A 21782-nucleotide genomic window follows, 5' to 3' on the forward strand; every position below is an offset into this window, starting at 1 on the left:
GGCATCAGATATTAATCGGAATAAAAATAAAACTCTTTATCAGCTTTATTTTATATGTTTAAATGAGTTAATTTACTTCAATAATCTATTAACAATAGTATACTACATATCAACAATTACAAAATGGAAATAAAACAATGTTTTTCTTCAATACATTTATTATTTAATTTTCATAAAAAAGTTATATTTAAAATGAGATAATATCGAATAATTTGTTATAACAGACTTTATATACATTAAAATTAATCTAAAAATGTTTAAAAATATTTTGTTATCACTGAACTATATTTAGATTAGAATTTTAATTAAATTAGAAAAGGTTTTGAAGATTTTTGCGCCATTTTCTTACCATATATCTAAAGACATTATCATTAGGTCAATAATATCCCTATTTTAATAATACTAACAACATTTCATGGAACTATAATATTCATTAAAAGTATTAGTGAATTGAAAGACACATGTCTACATAAAATAAAAAGAAACTCTTAAATAAACACAAGTTAAAACAAAAACATTCATTCTGATCCATTCTGGGTGATCAGCTCTCTTAGTCTCTATACACAAATTCTAAAGGTCAAAATAGTCTTAATGAAATTTACATTGCATATGTCTCTCCATGTTTTTCGTTGCCAAATGATGAAATTGCTTACACGTTCCTTTTATCTTCCTTAATCTGGTGACCCATTGTAGAGATTCAGCAGCTGACTAAGGTCCAATCAATAACATCATGAAGACGAAATAAACCTGACAAAGCTCCAATTTATGATAAGAAATAAGAACAGCCCCTGAGATAGCTCAAGATGGTCTTGGGATGGTTCTTAAAACTTAATACTTCGATTTCATTTAAGACTTGCTTTACGACCCGGCATAAGACAACTAAACATAAAATTAACACGTGAAACCTCAAAAATGGTGGCCTTAACCATGAGAAAACGTTTAATAAAGAATAGGAATCAAGCTTACCTTATGATCTTGGAGGATCTTTTAGAAAGTGCATTAAAGCAATCTTTCACATTACATGGCTAGTGTCGTTAAGAGGTAACTATGAGGTCAAATTCCAAACTCCAACAATTGTTAACCCGAGGACCACAGTATTTAGAAAGAAAGCCAAATCTGGTCTCAAGCAATTTCTGGGTATCTCTTCGATCGATAATCGCACCCAGGCCCAGTTTTACAAGAATTGACAACACAACGTTGCCTTGCTTAGCTTTAAGTTGCAGAGAGTATGGAAATAGCAAAAAGCAAAGCATTCAAATTACAGGGAAAACAATGGCAACAACAGCCTGGTATCGAAAATGCTAATACCTAAAAGTTGAATCTCAAGTATCGCTTACGTGACCAATAACAAACACAGACAATAAAAATCACGTTAGTCACAGAGAGAGAGAGAGAGAGAGAAAAACAATCTCATTCCAGTAAATTGTTTAAAATATAACGTGAAGAACATTAACTAGACACTAGATATCGCGATCAGTACTGTTGATACAATATTAAATTACTACATTATAAAAGCAACCAAAAAAATAACAACGCTACACTGGGTCTCTCCAAAAAATTAAAAACTAAAAAGCTTAAAAATTTAAACTAAAAATAAATTAAAAATCATCAAACTGAACTTAAAAAGACTTCTTTAAGCACAATTTCTAAATGACTTCAAATAAACTTACTTGTAAACAGCCGTAATTGAAAAAAATATTTACTTGTACACTTATAGCATCCTATTTTTGACTTGCATTTACAGCTGTGTAAACTACCGACCTGAAAACTGGAAGTTCCGGATTAAAAAAAATCTTTCGGAAAAAAATCAGTTTGCTACGCCTCTGTTCTAATAACACTACTTGATTTACGATTTAGACGAAACTTTAGTTGTCAAACGAATAAAAAAACACATATTTAATCCCACAAACTACGCATCATTAAAAACTAAAATAATTCTTTTGCAATGAGGCAAAGATGGATGATCGAGAAACAACGGGTGTTTGCGGAGTCTGGACGGCATCCATCGTTACAAAACTGTAAAGGTTATGTGGAGATTTCTAGATCAGTTTGAAACTGAGGCAATTTTAAAATAGCGCGGCAATTGTGTTTTGATTGTTCATTTATTTTCGGGGTGTTCGGAACGCGATGAACTGGCGGTGATGTGATAATTATTGTGAGGTTTTATTTGACCTTAGTGTTTAAACTGTCATTTAATAAAAATGAAGGATATTAGTGTAATTTTTCTTGTGAAGTTCTTCTGGCTTTGTATCTAAAATATTCCAACAGGTGAATACAAAAAATATAACAGAAGTTATATTAAATTGTCTATGTGTTTTTTTAAAAATACTAACATTAAATGTATTAACGGTTAATGTGTTTTTTGAAAAGCATAACTTTGATTAAATCCTGAACGTGAAAATGGAAAAAAAATATCCTTTTAGATACAGTCGTTTCAAATATATTAGAGTAATAAGAAAAACTAGCGGTAGTATTAAAAATCTTAATTGATACGATTACATTCATAATAATTAAAACTGACAATAAAACATCCAAATTAGCAGCAGCGTTTAAACTTTTTATTATAATAGTCTAAGAAAAAAAAATTTTTTTGTTAGTAAAAACTTAATTTTTATTACCCTGATAAGAAGTTTTTTATTTAAAAGATAAATATTAATACTATAATAACAAAAATTACTAATACAACATTTTTCCTGTAATTGGCTATTTTGATATTATATAATTGTGAAAATAAAGTTATAATTTAAAAAATTAAATGATAATAATTATTAGTAATAGGAAATTAAGGATGTACTTAAGCTATACGGGGCTTAATCTAAAACCACATCAAATTATGAGTTTATATTAATACCTTTTAAAAATTAATGTAGAAAGTAAACGGGTTGGTCGTTTAGTTGTAGGCCTAATTGCAGACAAGAGTCGATTATGAGTTACTCTTAGCAGCACATGGTGCCACTGGTGTGTTTCGTCTATTTGGACCTAGTGCCTTCCAATTATGTTGTCGCAAAATGATGTCTAAAACTTCCGAGACCATAGTTTTAAACTCAGTAAACTCCTGTAGTTTCCGCCCCACCGATAAATTTTAGTATTTGGCCTATCCATAATCTTTTCTGATAGCTTCTACTGTATTTTCTCACCCATGGTGGTGTTGTCTTTTTAGTTCTGCGCTTAGTTTATTTTTTACAATTAATGTTAGTCCCTGATGTTTTGAGAATTGCAGCGGCCGCACAATTTCAAAAAATAAAATTTTAAATTGCTGAACGAGTTTACAGAGCACTTGAAATTTTGTATGGATTTTTGAACATTCCACATTATTATCCATTATGGATTTTGATCATTCTACATTATTATCGATATGAACTTTAACCTCAGATCCATTGGAATATTTCTTTATTTTTGAATATAATTTGAAGAAGAACGCAATATTGCATGCATTGCATTTTATGAAAAATAGGATTATATAGAATACATTGGTAATTTTATATTTAAGATGATAATTAACAATATATTTTTTTCAAAAGAATTTGAAACCTACTACGGAAGTTTTGTTAAGGATTTTTGGCTGATAATACCTGATATTTAAATGTAGATAATTAAAGTTTGTGTTAATTTAAAACTATACACTAGTTGATAAGGTATGAGTTTCTATTAGTGTTTAATAATTCCTGTCAATACATCAGCCTATACAGGCTTTAGGCCTAGTTTTATAAGAAGAAATAAAAGTTGCGAATTTGCAGTGATAATAATAATAATAAAAATAATAATAATAATATTATTTTATTAGTATAATAGCTACATACAAAAGTCAAAAACTAAGTATAATAATTGACATATTTAAATAGAAACTAAAAACCTAAAACTAAAAAAAAAATAATAAAATAAATAGTTATAGATTAGATTATATAGACCTTACATTTGGTACCTTATTTATGATGCTCACGTTAAAGAATAATATACTCATTTAGCAGGAGAATTGTTTGGGATTTGAGCTGCCCCGATATTAAACTAAATAGTTGCTATTGAGGATCTATTCTTGTTGCGGCAGCTGCGATTTGTTTTGAACTTATATCGTTTATAAAGGGAAACATTTTTATGAAAAATGAATTAATAAATTCAACTGAAGAATGATAATAAAATTATTTGAAGTATTCATAGTAGGACAATTATATGTACAGTTTTCTTTTAACCTTACGAATGTTATGAATGATAAACTTTTTTATTGTAATTATGGGCTACTATCAAAACAAAAGGTTTGGTACACAAAATTAAAAAAATATATACAAAACATATGCTACATTTTTGAATGCTTTGATCTTCTATTTTTGTTTTCACAAAAATAACTTGCCCTCATTTTCGAATAAAAACTAAAAATATTATTGAACTATACAGGCCCCAGGATTTCATTAAAAAATTGCGAAAACATGCTGAATCCTCTCGTTATCTTATTATTTCATTTTATCTGTAAATGTATACGAGGTTATATTGGGTAGTACAATAATATTAGTTAGGTACTCTCGCAATAAGTAATCCAGAAGATTTGAGGAAAATATCGGAGTCAGAAAGTAGATTAAATTTGCAGAAATAAGTCAAATATTCAATTCCATATTTTCATAAGTAGTATTAGAGAAGTTTATTTTGTGAGTAACTGGATCTCCTGATTTAATTATGCTAGACTCTGACTGGCGGGAAAGACTAAAAAAACCATCTACAAGAAAAAACATTGAAATAGTACACACAGGTACATACAGGACATATAGTGATGTATTTTGTACTTTAACCTCTTAATTCATATCCCGAGTAAAAATAAATGTTTGTAAAAATAAATGTTTAGGCGCTAAACCGAATTATTTCGTGCGCTTGATACCATCATTTCCAAGAATTTTATTATGTGTTTCTATTGGTCTTGAGTGTCACATGATCCTGATTTTATCGTCGTTGTTTACTCGTTTGTCATATTTTAGTTTAGTATTGGTTTTTACATGTTACATTTTAAAAATTATAGTTTGGACGAGTCGGGATCAAGTAAGCAAGAAAAAGTTAGTAGTTCGTCTTCTGATGAAGAGTCAGATGTAAGTGATATGCAGCCTCTAATAAAGGCTCGCCAGTGGACTGTTCAAAGTATAAATAGTCCTGCAGCATGCCCTCCAAGATTTCAATTTACTGGCCAAACGTCTTTGAACTTCAACATTATTGACAATGAAAATCCACTGAAATTTTTCAACTTATTTTTTGATAATGAGCTTGTTAGCAGAATTGTTTTGGAAACAAACCAGTATGCCAGTCAGACTCGGAGAACTTTATTGGTCCAAGAAATCTATAATAGCCACTTCTATGTTTGCTAAGGTAATGCCATATAAACGTTTTTTTCAAATAAATTTTTTTTTGCATTTTTGTAATAATGAAAACTATGATGCTAATACACATTACGTGTATTACATTACGTATTACGTTACACACCGTGTCTTAAATTGAATAAAATTTGGGATATTTTTACCTACCTAAATAAAAAAAAGACACTATAATTATTAGAAAGGGACGGGACCATAGACGAGAGCTTATTATTGTATAAATGCAGATTAGGATGGATCCAGTATATTCCAAACAAATGAGCCAGATTTGGAATAAAAAATTACATGTTGTGCGAATCTTCTAGTGGTTACATTTGCGACTCTATTATATACACAGGGAAGGGCACAAAATTTAACGAGTCATACGATAATTTACCTAGTTCTACTAAAATTGTAATGACTCTTATGAAGCCTTTACTCATGAAGGGACATTGCCTTACTACGGATAATTTTTATACAGTAAGGATCTACCATAAGACATAAAAAAAAACTGAAGAAAAAAATTAAGCTACAGCATTATGAAGCTATAGGTGGAGTAGACAAAGTTGACCAGCATTTAGCGGACGTTTCCAATTACTCGAAAACGTGGTAAAAAATATTACAAAAAAACATATTTTTCACCTACTCGAACATGCTTTATAGCATAGTTTCGTGTTGTATCAAAAAAAAAGGTGGACTCAAAACGCATTTCCAATTTAGAATGAATGTTATATCTGAAATGTTGAAAAATTACTGTTCAGTTGAAACTCATTGTAAGGGACGTGCATCAGCACTTTCCCAATTCCCTAAGATCAGAATAATCACATAACGTCATTTTTCTGATTATTTACCTGCCACAGATAAAAAGAAAATCCAACACGAGTGTGTCAGGTATGCAGCCGTAAAAAAGAAGCAAATGGCAAAAAAATACGAAAAGAATCAAGATATTGGTGTGCAGATTGTGAAGTTAGCTTATGTGTGGTACCATGCTTCAAACTATATTATACTAAGACAGACTTTTAGAAAAATTGTATTTTATTATTTTTGTATTGTATTTTGTATATATAATTTTTGGTTAACGTTATACGCAAATCCTAATAAGGTATGCCAATAAATGAATTACATGTTTATTTTATTTCAAAAATTACTTTTAGTGAGTCGGCATCTTTTTATATTTTTGTGATTGCTTTTGTTTATAAAAGTAATAAAATAAAAATTCAAAAAGTATCAGTTTTATCTTTTATTTATCCCAAATTAACTATGTTACAATTTACTGCCAAATTTGTACTTATGACACCTTATTTACATTTTTTATTATTACCCGAAAAAACTCGGGATAATACTAGCACTAATTTTTCTGGTAAAAAAATTATTAAAAAAAAAAACAACTTAAAAAAACTTTTTATAAATTCGAACATATAATTAATCCAAAATGTATTTTAAGCCATAAAAAATGATTTTTTTTTAACAGTTTTTGCATTTTTAACTTGATTAGTTAAGCGATTAACAACTTTTTAACATTAACAAACGTGGTTTCTATTTTTATTATAATTTTTGATGCTTGGCTATAAAGGCACTTTTATTCGCATGAACTACTACATAACTATGTGGGCGATGACATTAGGGCGATGGCCGTTTGACAAGGCCTGATGATTTTCGTCGCAATATGAGCTCAGTTTTTTTTGTGCACTTTCGAAACTTATTAAATTTAAAATGTATTTTAAAACCAAAATAAAAAATATAGTATTAATCGGTCAAAATAATCATAATCAGCAATTTATTAAATTTTATGGAATCTGAAGCAGTGGCTGGAGAAGTCAATATTCCTCTTAACGCGTATGTAAGTTGGCTTCTTTGAGTGAGGTTTTCAACAACGTCGGAATATCCGGCTACGCTGCCCTGCCGTGTTGATTATTTTTTAAGACATGGAAGCATCACCCATGCAAACTTTGTTTTTATTATTTTTTACATACAACAAAAACAGTGATATCACTAAAATGATGAGTGATCTACTTAAGGGTGGAAGCAGGTTGAAATTTTTTAGAAGATTAAATTTTTTAAACAAATAATTAATTAATTACTTACCAAAATATGTTTTTGAGACCAAAATTAATATAAAAAAATACATAAGAAACTATTTTTTACAAAATTACCAACAAAGTTTAATACAAGTTATAATTCCAACAAAAAACATGTTTTCTCCATTTTGTGTTCAAGAGGGTCAAGTTTTTAAGTAAAAAGCTTGTTGCACATAATTTGCTACAAACTAATATACAAAAAAATTTGGGACAAATTTTAAGATATAAGTAGGTTTCACGTAAATATAAAGAGCAACTGGAATAATTCATAAGACTCAATATTTTTGGTAATGTAACTTCTTAGTTTGTAAAAAGTAACCCATGTTTTCATATGATACTATATCTGAAAAACTGTGCAATATAGTGAGATTTGTAAAATTTGCCTCTTTTGGATAAAAAATATTAATATTTTAACAAATAAATTAATAAATAAATACCCTTAACTGAAATTAAAATAATAAAAACAAAAAAATTAAAGGGGTTTTGCGTGAGCATGTTAGTAGTACTCAATAAAATATGGAAAATAAGCTACATTTTAAGTTGTGATACAGGAAAATATTTAATTACCAGTTGTTAGAACTACACTTAAAACTAGAGAAAGTTACTAAGAACACAAAAAACAAAATTTGTTACCGACACCGCATTACCCTTATACAGGCCTTCCAAAATAAGGATAAGCAGTATGGATCTCGGAAACGGTGGAAGATATGAGGTGGTATAATTAAAGGAAAGTTGCGCAATAATAATCCTTTAATAATAAAATACTTCCTAAATTAAGGAAAAAACTGAAATTTAGCAAAATCGTTTTCAATTTTTTCTGCCGTTTCTTGAAAATATATAGCAAAATTATTTATTAAATAAATACATTATTGTGACCACTTTTTGTCGCCTATACGATCTTAAAATTTTTAAATTTAAAATACGATATAGCTCTTAGTAGGAAGCACGAGAATTCATGTAGGCAACTACTGGACGAACAGGGTAGTTTCAGTAGAGTCTGGGCATAATTTTGATCCGGGACCTTATACTGAGGTTCTGCATGTTTTTGAGAAAGGGCTACAATTGGACTTGTTGGAAGCATTTGAAATAAATACGGCCATAAACTCCCCAGACTGCTTATGCATTAATGAGCAAACTAAGTTTGACAGTTTACGCTTTTTTGATTCAATTAGCACTAGAAAATAATTTTTACCTTTATTGTTTTTAACTCTTTCATCTTATAACATTTGTATTATTCAAAATTTAAAATCTTTTCTTTACCGCAATGCTTATATACAATAATTCCCTATAGTACCTTCTTTTAATATGTAGAAATGTGTATCGTCCTAAGTATAAATTTTATATTTTGAATCGTAGATGTCCTTATTGTACTATGTTTTTAATTTAAATTCTTTTATTTATTGTTGTTTTTATTCCCGATATGGGGTAATTTTTGTTTTATTTGGTGAACGTATATGTTTTTTGTAATGTTCTGGTAAGTTCTAAATCTGTATTGTTATAGCGAATAAGCTCTTTTTTAAAACTGTCTTGAATTACCTGTATTTTATTTTAGTGTCTGATGATGGCTGTTTATACAGCCGAAATGCATAATACATTTACCTAAGTGACCTACATGCATTTTTCTTGCAGATAAATACTTCCCCTATTTGTAATCTTTATATACACATTCTCCTACAAAATACGGACTTCTATTTAGCCAACACTTATTTTGATTTGTTACCAAAATAACTGTGTTTATTATACAGGAGAATCAGGTTTTAATTACGCTACTAAAGAAAATCAATTAATATATTTTATCATCCAAAAAGTCCACAAAAAAATTAAATAATCTTTCGAAGTACACCTGTGAAAAACATTAATAGATATCAACTCAAAGCGACTGAGTGTTGGCACACACCTTTGGCAAAATTCTCGGGTTCACTTAGACCGATGCGACAGTGTCGCCATCCCATTTTCAGGGACATTTGAAGGTATATTTGCGTCCATAAAGTTGCGCATTTTCTCAAATATTTAATCAACGGCAATAGATGAACTGTTTAAAGCAAAAGGTTATGACGTGTTATGATTGCCACCATATCATCTAGATATAAACCCATTTGAGTTAGTTTGGGTTGAATTAAAAGGATATGTGGCAACCAAAAACGTAAACTCTAAGAAATGTATAAATTTAACTTTAAAATATATATTAAATTTGGAAATATATAGCAATATTTTTCCATTTATTGACAATTATTTTACTTAAAATATTATATAAATTTCTAAATATTATTTTATATTTTATTTATTAGATAAATATACTACACCTCAATTTAACAAAAGTCAGTGGAAAAGATATGGGAAGATATTACTCTATAGAGTAAACTGCAACATTAAAACGGAAAGATTTTATAAATTTTTGTAAAAAAAATGGTATGTTTATTTAGGTCAAAAAATATGTATTACCGGTCTTTTATATTTTTCAGATTTTTTAAAAATAGGCGTTTTTAATATATTTTTATCGAATTTTGTTGTTAGCAGATGTAGTTCTTTCTCTTTTACTCGTGGGTTGGAAATTTTTACACAGACTTCCTTGTTTGATAAAATGACGGTCGGCTTGTGAAAAGTGAAGAGCAGGCTACAAATTGCCAATAAGTGATGAAAATGCTTGGACTGGGACTTATGAATAAGAGTATAGCATTAATTTGCCATTAATTTGTGCTATTTTTTAATACTAAATAGGAGGGAATCAGGCAGGCAACACTTGAACGCGGGTTACAATTTTAAAATGTATGCGAGGTTGCCAAATGTTCAATGATTGCGAATGATGAATTGATTTCATTTGATGATTGCAAGTGAAATTAGATAGGTTAGGCTATTTAGTTTTTGTTTTGTCTTTTCTTATTTTTTTAAATTTATTATTTAAACTGAATACTTCTAGAACTTGTCGTTACAAGATTCCTAAAAATTATAAATTTTAATTAAATTTGTGGGAAATTAATACTATATAAAAACTTTAATGCTCATAGAGAGTACAAAGAATATCGCGAATTCATTAAAATGTTAATCGAGGACAAATATTAAAAATATTGTACCTTAAGGAATTTTTTTTTACGAAAAAAAACTAAGAACAGCTTTGAATGGAATCAATCTTTACAAAATCTTAATATAAATTCTATTTAAATGGTATCGAGTACAAAAGCAACAGAACAATGTTGACAATATAATCATAGCTTTGATACCTTACTTATCTAAAAATTTACTCTGTCTGTTTACAAGTGTATGTCAATTTCTGACTTGATTTGAGCCTCCTTTCTTTACTCGCTACTAGTAACACTAGTATTACATAGAAACATTTGTCTTATTATTATTAGCTTTTATGCCAAACGGCAAGCAGAAGGATGAAGTTATCGGACGCACTTGTTTTTTTACCTCTATTAAGAAATAATAAACTTAAGCCTTAAAGTACATGATTCGTTTTTTAAACTAGTTGATGGTATCTGCGTTTCCAATTAACTTTCTGACGATTTGAGATGTGGATAATAGCATCGACTTCTGCATCAGCATATAGATGCATTTCTGAAGGTTGACCAGTTTCATGCTTTCGATCAGGCTTTTTGGAATTATTCCTGTTGTTGACACAATAATTAGAACTCTCCGCACTTCTCTCATTTCCCATTGTCTTTGTATCTGGTGTTCTAGATCCCTGTACTTAATAATCTATTCATTATATTTCGCTCTTAGTTATTATTAGTAATAGCTACATCAATAGGGTTGTCTTCCTAGAAATTTTATCGATTAGTATTAGGTCAGGCCTATTGTTACTTACTCGATGGTCTGTAAGTACACTACGATCCCAATACAATTTGTGTTGCTCATTTTCCAGAACTGTTTCCGGCTTATAGTTACAATATTGCTGCTGATAAGAGATTTAGTTTTTCTGCGAGCTCTTGATGCAATATCTTTGCAACTAGATAATAATAATAATAATAAGAATAAACGTCTTTTTGTTATTATAAATCATCGCGTTCTTTATATTCCATTGGTGCAAAAGTTTGACATTTACCAGTGACATGCTGAATGGATTCCGTTGTCTCACATCCATACCTACACCTGTCACCTTGTACTGTCGGGTCACCTACGACAAACTTTAAATAATTTCCTGTTGATATTACTTAACCTTGCATAGCCACAAGAAACCCTTCAGTTTCAGGGAAAAGCTGTCCTGAAGTCAATCAGTAGTAGTTCGACGCCGCTAGGTCGACATTCCCTTGTTAAACCTCGGGAACATGCTTTTGGTTTTGTGGTATGTGGTTCCTCATTCAAGCCAGTGGTTTTGCTAAGTCAGCTGTTTATCTTTATCGGCAATTTCCTTATTGGTGTTTATTCACTCATTATTGGAGTTCGTTAGCTGTTGCTTATGCTTATTTAAAAAGGCGCTTATCTGCGATGTTAAAAGTTGTGTAATCTCACAATACCATTTTTCGTAAGAATGCTATTAAAGTTTGGATTAGTTCTCTACTGATCTAATAGCCAGTTTGCAAACTGTATTCTACAAGGAAAATCTTAAGGAGTTAATTCATGCACTTTTTGTAGATGAAATAAGTATAGCAGCTGTTATTGAAGTACTTTATGTATTATTGTTTTTCATGTATTAAGTTGAACGGCTAATTTTCGAGTGCTCGTTAAAAGAGTATCAGCTAAAGCATCCAAAATATTTTCCTCCCATTGTACCGTATGTATTGTTTTTCTCTGACCATCATCAGTACTTTTTTTTCCCAAAACTTCGTTGAAATCTCTTTTAATTTGGTATAGGAAATCTTTCTTCATTCAACCTTTTTGTTTCTAATGTATTGCAAGAAGCTAGGTCATACATAAGATGATTACAATAAACGTGAGTTCCATATTTCGCCTTAATTCAACTTATATATCATGTCATTTTTACCTTAAAAATGTCTGGCCATGGATAATTCAGAACACCACTTTAAAATATAATCCCATTTAAATAAATTTTTGCTACTTTTTTATCTGTAGAATCGGGATATATATACTAGAAAATTCTTTTGAACTTCTGTGGTCCTACGAATAAAATTTTAATGATATTAAATAAAGTATGGTTGAACACAATAAAATACAAGTGATTTAACTTCAATATCGACTGTATTTCTTCTACCGTAATTCTAAGCTTTATGTGTAAGAGCTTATTAAGAACTAACTAAAAACAGTGTTGTTGGCTTATTCAGCTAGATTAGAAGGCCAGTCATTTAGGAAATTGTTTTCTAAACAATCTTTTATAAACATACACGAATATGTTTTAATTATTAACCATGAATATTTTTGCTTATTAACCAACAAATGATAATACAATTTCTGCCATTATCTTTAGGACAGGCGTTGTTTTTTTACTTGCATTAAATCAACGATATCTTTGATTTGAAAAGATTGTGATGCTTATATACAAAGAATCTTAGAACTTTCTGTTTGTCTGAGCATTATAGAGGAGTAGGAAGTGAACTTTCAAATTATTGTATTGTAGGAATTTATTTTCACTCTAAAAGGTTTTCCGGTCGGAATATTGTTTTTTCTCTACATTAAGATTTAATATGTTTCCTTAATATGTCCAGGAGTTTTCAAACAAATGAATAAATTAAAATAAAAAAAAAAAAGGAAAATCATTTACAGCCAAAAGAAGTCCTTTTAATCCTTTAATAAATATTTAATATCTGAATTCTAATTTTTAAAAGATTTATAATAATACTGACATGTATATGTGTTCATAATTAATTTAAATTGTACCTAATATTAATATGAAAATGAATGACCAATTTATTAAATAGTTCAATTAAAATTTAGAATATATTTAGACAAATTTGTGTATTTATTATTCTTTACTAATACCTATATTGGCCATAGTTATTTTGCCCTATTTAGCAAATAAAAGAATATGTTGGCAAATATTAATAAAGTAAAGGATTTTTTCATTCATATTACTTAAGTAATTAATATATATTTTTTTAGGCCGTTGTTCTTGCTGTTAATAATGATTAAACCGCAATTGACCAAATGGGACAAGCGAATCCAGAGACTGAGAGTATTTTAGGTAGCATAAATGAAAAAAATCCACATCATAAATCAATTTTTGCCCAATCATATTATCAGTCTTGCTTGAGAACAACAATCGCCAAAAGACGTGATACATTTCATTTGACAATCAGAAGTAGACAGAGCAGACAAGAAGGACTGCGAGCTATGGATTTGTTTAGAAGTTTTTATCTTTTAACAAGAGTACGTATGAAACAATACAAACAAAATTGTTATAGATATTGTATTAAATATATATTATTGGAATTTGATTTAAAATTTTAAAAAATGAATGGCGATTTAAATATTTATGTATTTAAGATGCTAGGAAAATATACTCGATTTATATCCCATTCGCAGTTCAATTCTTAATTTTTTGTGGGAAAATCAAATAAACATTTTACTGATTTATTACAGGCTACGATCCTAAAATTGAAACGCTATTTTTATTACTGCAATAATTAGATCACATGCTTTAAATGAAACTCATAGGTTTTTTTACTACTAACTAGTTGACATAAAAGTACAGTGCTCTAAACATACTATAAAGTAAATATATAATCTATAAGCATGATATTTTAAAAGTGACCTACTAGCCCCTTCTAGCATATAATGTAGGCCTAATTAAAATTTTGTTAAATAAGCTTTGGTCTTGAATATATGCCTGTATAGAAATGTGTATTGGAAGAAAATCACAATACTTCACTATGTTAGCTACCCTACTAATTTATTGTAAAGTCAATGATAATATCCTCCATATCTTTTGTTGATCCCCAGTCAAATTCATATAAAAACATAATAATATATAATATAACATAAAAAAAAGTCATACAGGGTGTACATTTAAATTCGACCCTCAGCATGGAGATATCGAAATTTATAAGAATTACGAAGATGGTTAAATTAAGACAGTTGAGGATTTTTGAGCTTAAAAATATGCCTTTTAAGAAATTTAAACATTCCGAATGGTTTTAAAAATATTTGAAACATTTTTGAATTATTAAAAAAAAATTATAAACTGGAAAATATTTGAAACAAAAAATTGATTTTTCTTTGCTTATTTTTTCTCTGCTTATTTCCTATTCGCTTTTAAAATAGTTTGCACTTCTGCTAGCCATATTTCTTGTGCTACATGACGGTGTTTTCAGATTTTTATTACGGCGTTTCATCTTTTGCCACCCATCATCAACTTTGCTTTTTCTTATGGGAGCTATATTCAATTTTTGCATTTTTAAAATGGCTACAAAATTAAATTTTTAATGATGTATCCCGAGTAATATTTATTATTTTTTAAATCGCGAATTTTTAGAAAAAACTAAATTTGCCGCACTAGGCTGTGATAAACTGTCCGGAACCATAATAACTGCACCATACTTTATTTAAAACTTAGATAAAAAATCTTGGTAAGTTTGGTTTTTTTAATAAGAATAAAAGTAAATATAGAGTTAGAATGGATGGCAAAACTAAAAAAAACTTGCTTAATAAGCTATGCCTTAGCGACTTTTGTCCTTATTGCGCCACATCAAAAAATAGAGAAATCTACACGCCAAGATTCGAAAAATATTATTGTTACATACAAGTGTTTGAAGAGAACTAAAAAAATTGATATATTAATATTAATAAAGGATTTTTTTCAGCAAAAAAAATTTTACAGGCACTTGTAATAATATGCCACTTGAGATATTATGCTCTCACTAGGCGAGATTCAGTTCGACCAGAGAGAGACTGCTTTAAGCATCATAACGATTTTGAAATTTTTGTGTTTTAGAAAATTATTCTCCAGTGTTAGTTATCAAGACAGTGATCTCTCATACAATACACGTCAAGTCTTAGGTAGATCTGAAATAATGGTCCTATAAGATGTCCAGCAATGTCTCGTTATTTAAAAATTTTAGACACATTTTTATACGGAACACCTAGCAAGAACCGAAACGACTAGCAAGGTGCTCAATATTGAGAGTAGTAGAGTCATCGCAAGAGTAAGAGTTTTCGCAATGTTTTTTGATATACAGGGACAACAATTTCAACACTTATAATTTTATTTTAAGATAAATCTTTTGTTAGAGTCCTTAGTTTTTATTTTCTTAATAAACAGATTAACTTCAATAATACAATAACAGCAATAAAACTTCAACATATCTCTCATCAAAAGAAACAAACCTTATAATGGCAAAAGGTCGCAATTGACAAAACGCCGTGTTAATTATCTAAGACAACATCATGTAGCATGAAAAAATGTCATTTCAAAAGTGCAAATTATAATAAAATCGAATAAGAAATAGACTCAAAAAAAAAAAAAAAATAGGTTTTTCAAAAATTTGTCTCTTTCTAGGTTATCTTCGGAATCTTTAATATTTTTAAACAGCTTGCTGCTAAACTCAAAACTTCTCAATTTTGCCCCAATCTAACTATTTTGGTATCTCTTATACACTTCGAGATCCCTATGTTAAGGGTCAAATTTAAAACACTGTGTTATACAGTGCATCCCAAAAGTTATGTCTAAATTCATTTAAAATTCAGGGGTGTGTTCGAAAAAAAAACGCTCGGACCCATCGATTTTTATTTCAAGTTACGCATTTTTGTACGTGAAGTTTGTATATACAGGGTTGCTCAAAAATAAATTACGACCATCAACTTCATTTTTTCAAATGAAAGCACCTTTTTTTTTAATTTCATTTTTGAATTTCGCGTGAAATTCTACATATGTTTCATGCATCATATCCTATACCTAAAGTTAACAGTTATCGAAAAAAAGACGACCAAACATTATTATTGAAGTTCACCTTACGAGTCACCTTACCTCTGAGAATTTTTATACAGAGCAAAATTCCATTCATTCGTGTTTTTTTATTGTTGGCTGGTGACCGTGTATTTTCATAGAAACTGTATGACAGTTGTACGCCAAACAGATATTGTCAAGTGTGAAATGTACGAGCAAAGTTGCGGTTTTCATAGCGGTAAAATTAACGGAATAAAAAAAAATAGAAATTCTGTGCTTGGTTGGGTTTGGTGATAGAACACGTACTCAAAGAGAAGCTGCTCAATTATTCAATGAAATCCATTCTGATCGTCCTCCGATATGTCAAAAAGTGGTGAGTAGATCAGAGGCTAAATTTAGATAATTCGGTCATGTTAGAGATCTGTCGAAATCTGGTCGTCCTGCTCGAGATGAAAATGACCAACTTGACGTTTTGCTTTCTTTGGAAGAAAATCGCACTCCTCTGTCGCAGATTGGGGCAAATTTACACATGGCGAAATCTATAGTTCACCGAATAGTTAAAAAGCACAAAAATCATCACCCCTACAAAGTTATTCCTATGCAAGAGTTATTTGATGACGATTTCGATAGGCGAAATGAGTTTTGTGAACGCTTACAAAACATGTGCAATCTAAATAATAATTTTATTAAGTAAGTAACAAATATTATTTTTTCCGATAAAGGCACGTTTTAGTTGAATGGTAGTGTGAACAGACAAAATTTTCGATATTGGGCAACAGAAAATCCGCATTGGATGATGGAGGTAAAAACCCAGTACCTTCAAAAACTACATATGTGTTGTGGAATAGTGCGCGGAAGAGTAATAGGCCCCTTTTTCTTTGAACAGACTTTAACGGGACAAGTGTATCTCGGTTTTCTCCAATTTGAATTAGTTTCAGCATTACTAGCTTTATTTCCAAATCCATTGGACCCAGACTATCCTGACGAAGAACTAATTTTCCAGCAAGATGGCGCTCCTCCGCACTATGCTGCCACTGTGCATACATTTTTGGATGAAACCTTTCCCAATCGGTGGATAGGAAGGAGAGGACCCATCGAATGGCCTGCTATGTCGCCTGACCTAACACCAATGGACTTTTTTTTGTAGGGATACCTCAAGTCGAAGGTATTTGTTAATAGGCCAAATAATCTAGACGACTTGCAGAAAGAATTCGCAGTGAAGTGCGCGCAATAACTCCGAAAATGATTGAAAATGTCCAACGAGACTTTATTGATCGCCTTGGATATTGTCAAGCCGTGAATGGCAACCATTTTGAACATTTAACTTAATTTTTGTTCTTTTTTAATTTGTTACATGAATCGTCCTTTTTTCGATAACTGTTGACTTTAGGTATAGGACATGATGCATGAAACATATGCAGAATTCCACGCGAAATTCAAAGATGAAATAAAAAAGGGTGCTTTCATTTGGAAAAATGAAGTTGATGGTCGTAATTTATTTTTGAGCAACCCTGTATATACAAAGTTCACGTACAAAAATGCGCAACTTGAAGTAAAAATCTACGGGTCCGAGCGTTTTTTTTTTTCGAACACACCCCTGAATTTTAAATGAATTTAGACATAACTTTTGGGATGCACTGTATATCGATATTATAGCAATTAGAGATGAATTTTAAATTTTACCGTCTGAATATTAAAATTTCTAACATAACTTATTTGAGGTATATTTTATTATAACATTCTAAAGCATTGCTTTTTGTATTTATATTTGCAAGTCTTAAAATATTATTTAAATTTTTTAGATTAGCAATAAGACCAGTGATTCGGTTATTTTTCGCATACACACTAAACTCACAGTGGCAATCCTCATTACCTTGACTATATTGGTAACAACTAGACAGTATGTTGGTAATCCTATAGACTGCATACATATAAGGTAAGTTGTAAAAGTTTAAATTAAAGCACAGGTATGCTTCTTTTAAAGAAATCTGTATGTTATTAAGTAGTTTTAGCTTCTTCACTATCCCCTCGTACAGGGGTATGCAGATAGAATAATTAACAAATATCACGCTCATATTTTACTTTATTAATATTATTATTAAATCATATTATTCAATTTAATTTACCAGGTTTTCAAATTTCAAAATTTTCAAAGTATAAAAGTAGTGATTATCAATATTTTATAAAGATCTTTAAAAAACTCTTACTTTTAAATAATATTTTGTAAAGCCTAATAGCTTAATATTAATTTCTAATTTCAATAATGCATGAAGGTTCCACTTTTAATCTTTAATATACTTTACACTATATTCTATAAGAAATAAAAAAACTTAGACATATTATTTACTAATTGGGGATGTACACTTAAAAGGGAAAGAAAAGAGAGAAAAAGAAAGTAATTTCGTTGTGATTATTGGATTTGTTCTATTGGCGTACTGCGAGATTTGTGATTGAGAGATATATAGCTTTTGGATTTGCCTTCATTTAAATATGCCAAAATACCATATATAACATTACAGAAAAAATATAACCTTAAATTATATATTTTATAATTATAATACTTTTGTTTTTGGAAAAAATAAATACAGGGTGTGCCAACAAGGTGTAGGGCTAAGATAGCGCCTGAAGTATACGAGGTAGAGCAAAAAGTTCTACAGCAAAGTTGTAGGGTTGACAAAAACCTACGAACTAAAAATATTTTTATGTATACTGGGTGTGTCATAAAAAAGTTACTATAAAATTTGATTTTTTTTTAATGGTACGCCCTGAATATTATGGTACTTAAATGTGCGGCAAAAAGAGTACTTTACTTTGGTATAACGTTTTTAAAATTTCCGCTGCAACGTTATTAATTTATGTAATTTTTTGACTTTTAGAAGGTTCGTTTAAAAAATCATAATTAACTAAAAATTTATTCTGCGCCTATGAAACTTGTACTACAGTTAGTCTAGGGTACCTCCTCTAGGCTCACTATGATAATTTGTAATTTTTTAATACAGGGTGTTTTTAAAGAACTTTCAAACTTGCTGAAATTACATACGCAATATCTCAAATTTTTCAAATGGAACACCCCGTATATTTTTATCTAATTAAGTTTCTCCCTCAAATACCTTCCATTTTTATTCAATATGTCCTATAGGTAAACGAAGTACTTTTTGAGATATTTTAACTTTTCTGTAAAATACTATGCATAAAACGGGTATTCTTTAAGTTTTGATCAAGATTTCTTAGAAATACTGGTTTAAACATCAAATAATAATTGTCAGATTACTAGTTTTATGACAACAGTAGACAACACTAATGTTTTTCTTAAAAACCCATTTTATAAATTATTATCAGTGAGTTAGTTAATCGATTTTTAATTTTTATTGTTCATTTTGTAATCAATATGAATTTTCTTTGTGAGGAATTTGTTGATATGATATATGCCCTTGGAGTTGCTGAAAGAAATAACCTTTTGGCATCTAAAATTTATGCGCAACTTTATCCTGAAAGGAGTCATCCCCAAGCACAAGTGTTTCAAAAACTAAAAGAAAGATTTTAGAAAACAGGAAGTGTAATTTATGAAAAACATGAACGGGTGAAGCCAGTTACAAATGAGGAAAACAGGATGGCAGTAGCTTTAAGTGTCATTGAAGATCCTCATAAAAGCGTTGAGCAGCTTGCTAAAGAATTACCCTTTAGTGCAACATTAATATCTCGCATGTTTCGAAGCGAAAAATTTCATCCTTACCATATTCAATTGTTGCAGGAATTACTTTCGCAGGATTATGAAAAATGAATGGCTTTCTATCAGTGGGTGCAAAAAAAGATTCGTCAGCCTGAATTTTTAAATTTTGTACTTTTTTCGGATGAAGCTACATTCCATAATAACGGCAGTGTTAATAAACATAATTTTCATTATTACGACACCAGCAATCCATTTTTCACCCGAGAAATTCATCATCAACATAGATGGTCGCTTAATGTTTGGGCAGCAATAATAGGATATTACGTTATTAAACCGCAGTTTTTTAATGGACATCTTGCAGGTAAAATGTATTCAAATTTTTTTTAAACGATTTTAATGTCCTTCTACAAACGTTGCCTGACCATGTTTGAGATAGGATTTGGTTTCAGCATGACGGCGCTCCAGCTCATTATAGCCATGCTGTTAGAATTTTTTTAAATGAGCATTTTGATGACCGGTAGATAGGAAGAGGTGAGCCGGTCCCTTGGCCCGCAAGGTCCCAAGATTTGACCAAACTGGATTTTTTCTTGTGGGGATATGTGAAGGAAAAAGTCTATCAAACAACTCCTACCACAAATGAAAATATGAAAAATAAATTTTTCAAACAGTCACGCCAATTATGTTGGAAAAGGTTAATTACTCATTCTTAAAAAGGGTAAACGCTTGCGTACAAAATTTAGGAGGTCATATTGAACACAATTTATAATAATTGTAATTGATGTTTAAAATTTAAAATTAGTGTAACAATGTACATTCATGCAAAAATACGTAAGTACCTAGTATGTAATTTTATTTTGCTGTTTTTTTTAGCAGTTTAGATGAATAATTGTGTTGGTTAATTTGTCAAGTATGTAATAATAATAATAATAATAATAATGGTAGGAAAAGTAATAATTCTAAATCTTCAATAATTTTTTCTTAAGCAATCTTGATAAAAACTTAAAGAATACCTGTTTTATGCATACTATTTTAAATACTTGGTTTAGCTATAGGACCTATTAAATAAAAAATGAAAGTATTTGAAGGACAAACCCAATTAGATAAAAATATATAGGATGTTTCATTTTAAAAATTTAGAATATTGCGTATTTAATTTCAGAAGGTTTGAAAGTTCCTTAAAAACACCCTGTATTAAAAAATTACAAATTATCATAGTCAGCCTAGAAGAGGTACCCTAGACTAACTGTGGTACAAGTTTCATAGGCGCAGAATAAATTTTAAGTTAATTATGATTTTTTAAACGAACCCTCTAAAAATCAATGACATAAAAAATTAACTACGTTGTAACGCCGCACGGAAATTTTAAAAATTTTATATCAAAGTAAAGTACTCTTTTTGCCTCATATTTTAGAACCATAATATACCGGGCGTACCATTTAAAAAAAATCATATTTTATAGTAACTTTTTTGTGGTATACCTAGTATACATAAAAGTATTTTTAGTTCGTGGGTTTTTGTCAACCCTACAACTTGGCTGTAGAACTTTTTGCTCTACCTCGTATAGTTAAGGAGCTATCTTGGTCGTACACCTTGTTGGCACACCCTGTATATTGGATTCCTAAATTATAATAAAATTCAACTAATAAAAAATATTATATGACATTAAAACTTAACTAATCAATCCAAATCAAATGCATTATATAATAAAATTACAGTACAGGGTCTTAAAACCAAAAACTCTTTATGTTTATTACGTATACTAAACTCTTTCTGATTAATTCTGTGTATTCGCAGACAGCCAATCACCTTGAAGAATGGTACGGAAACCGTTTTGTTTAAAAATAGGACAAAAAGACAATATAAATATTTCTTAACAATGACGATTTACAATAATCCATCGTTAATCTTTTTTAATAAAAATTATTTAACTT

The 21782-nt window shown here is 29.6% G+C and overlaps 1 protein-coding gene across 1 annotated transcript in view; it reads left to right on the forward strand.

Moving 5' to 3' along the window:
* Positions 1 to 1796: 1796 nt before the first annotated feature.
* The window catches only part of LOC126744862 (innexin shaking-B), a 256450-nt gene continuing 236464 nt past the window's right edge, over positions 1797 to 21782 (forward strand). The window contains exons 1-3 of the mRNA XM_050452429.1: positions 1797 to 2268; positions 13400 to 13666; positions 17984 to 18117. Coding sequence (XP_050308386.1) covers positions 13445 to 13666; positions 17984 to 18117 — 356 coding nt within the window. The 5' untranslated portion in view covers positions 1797 to 2268; positions 13400 to 13444. The remainder of the gene's footprint in view (positions 2269 to 13399; positions 13667 to 17983; positions 18118 to 21782) is intronic.

Source organism: Anthonomus grandis, chromosome 15, assembly GCF_022605725.1.
Source record: "Anthonomus grandis grandis chromosome 15, icAntGran1.3, whole genome shotgun sequence".
Taxonomy (NCBI): domain Eukaryota; kingdom Metazoa; phylum Arthropoda; class Insecta; order Coleoptera; family Curculionidae; genus Anthonomus; species Anthonomus grandis.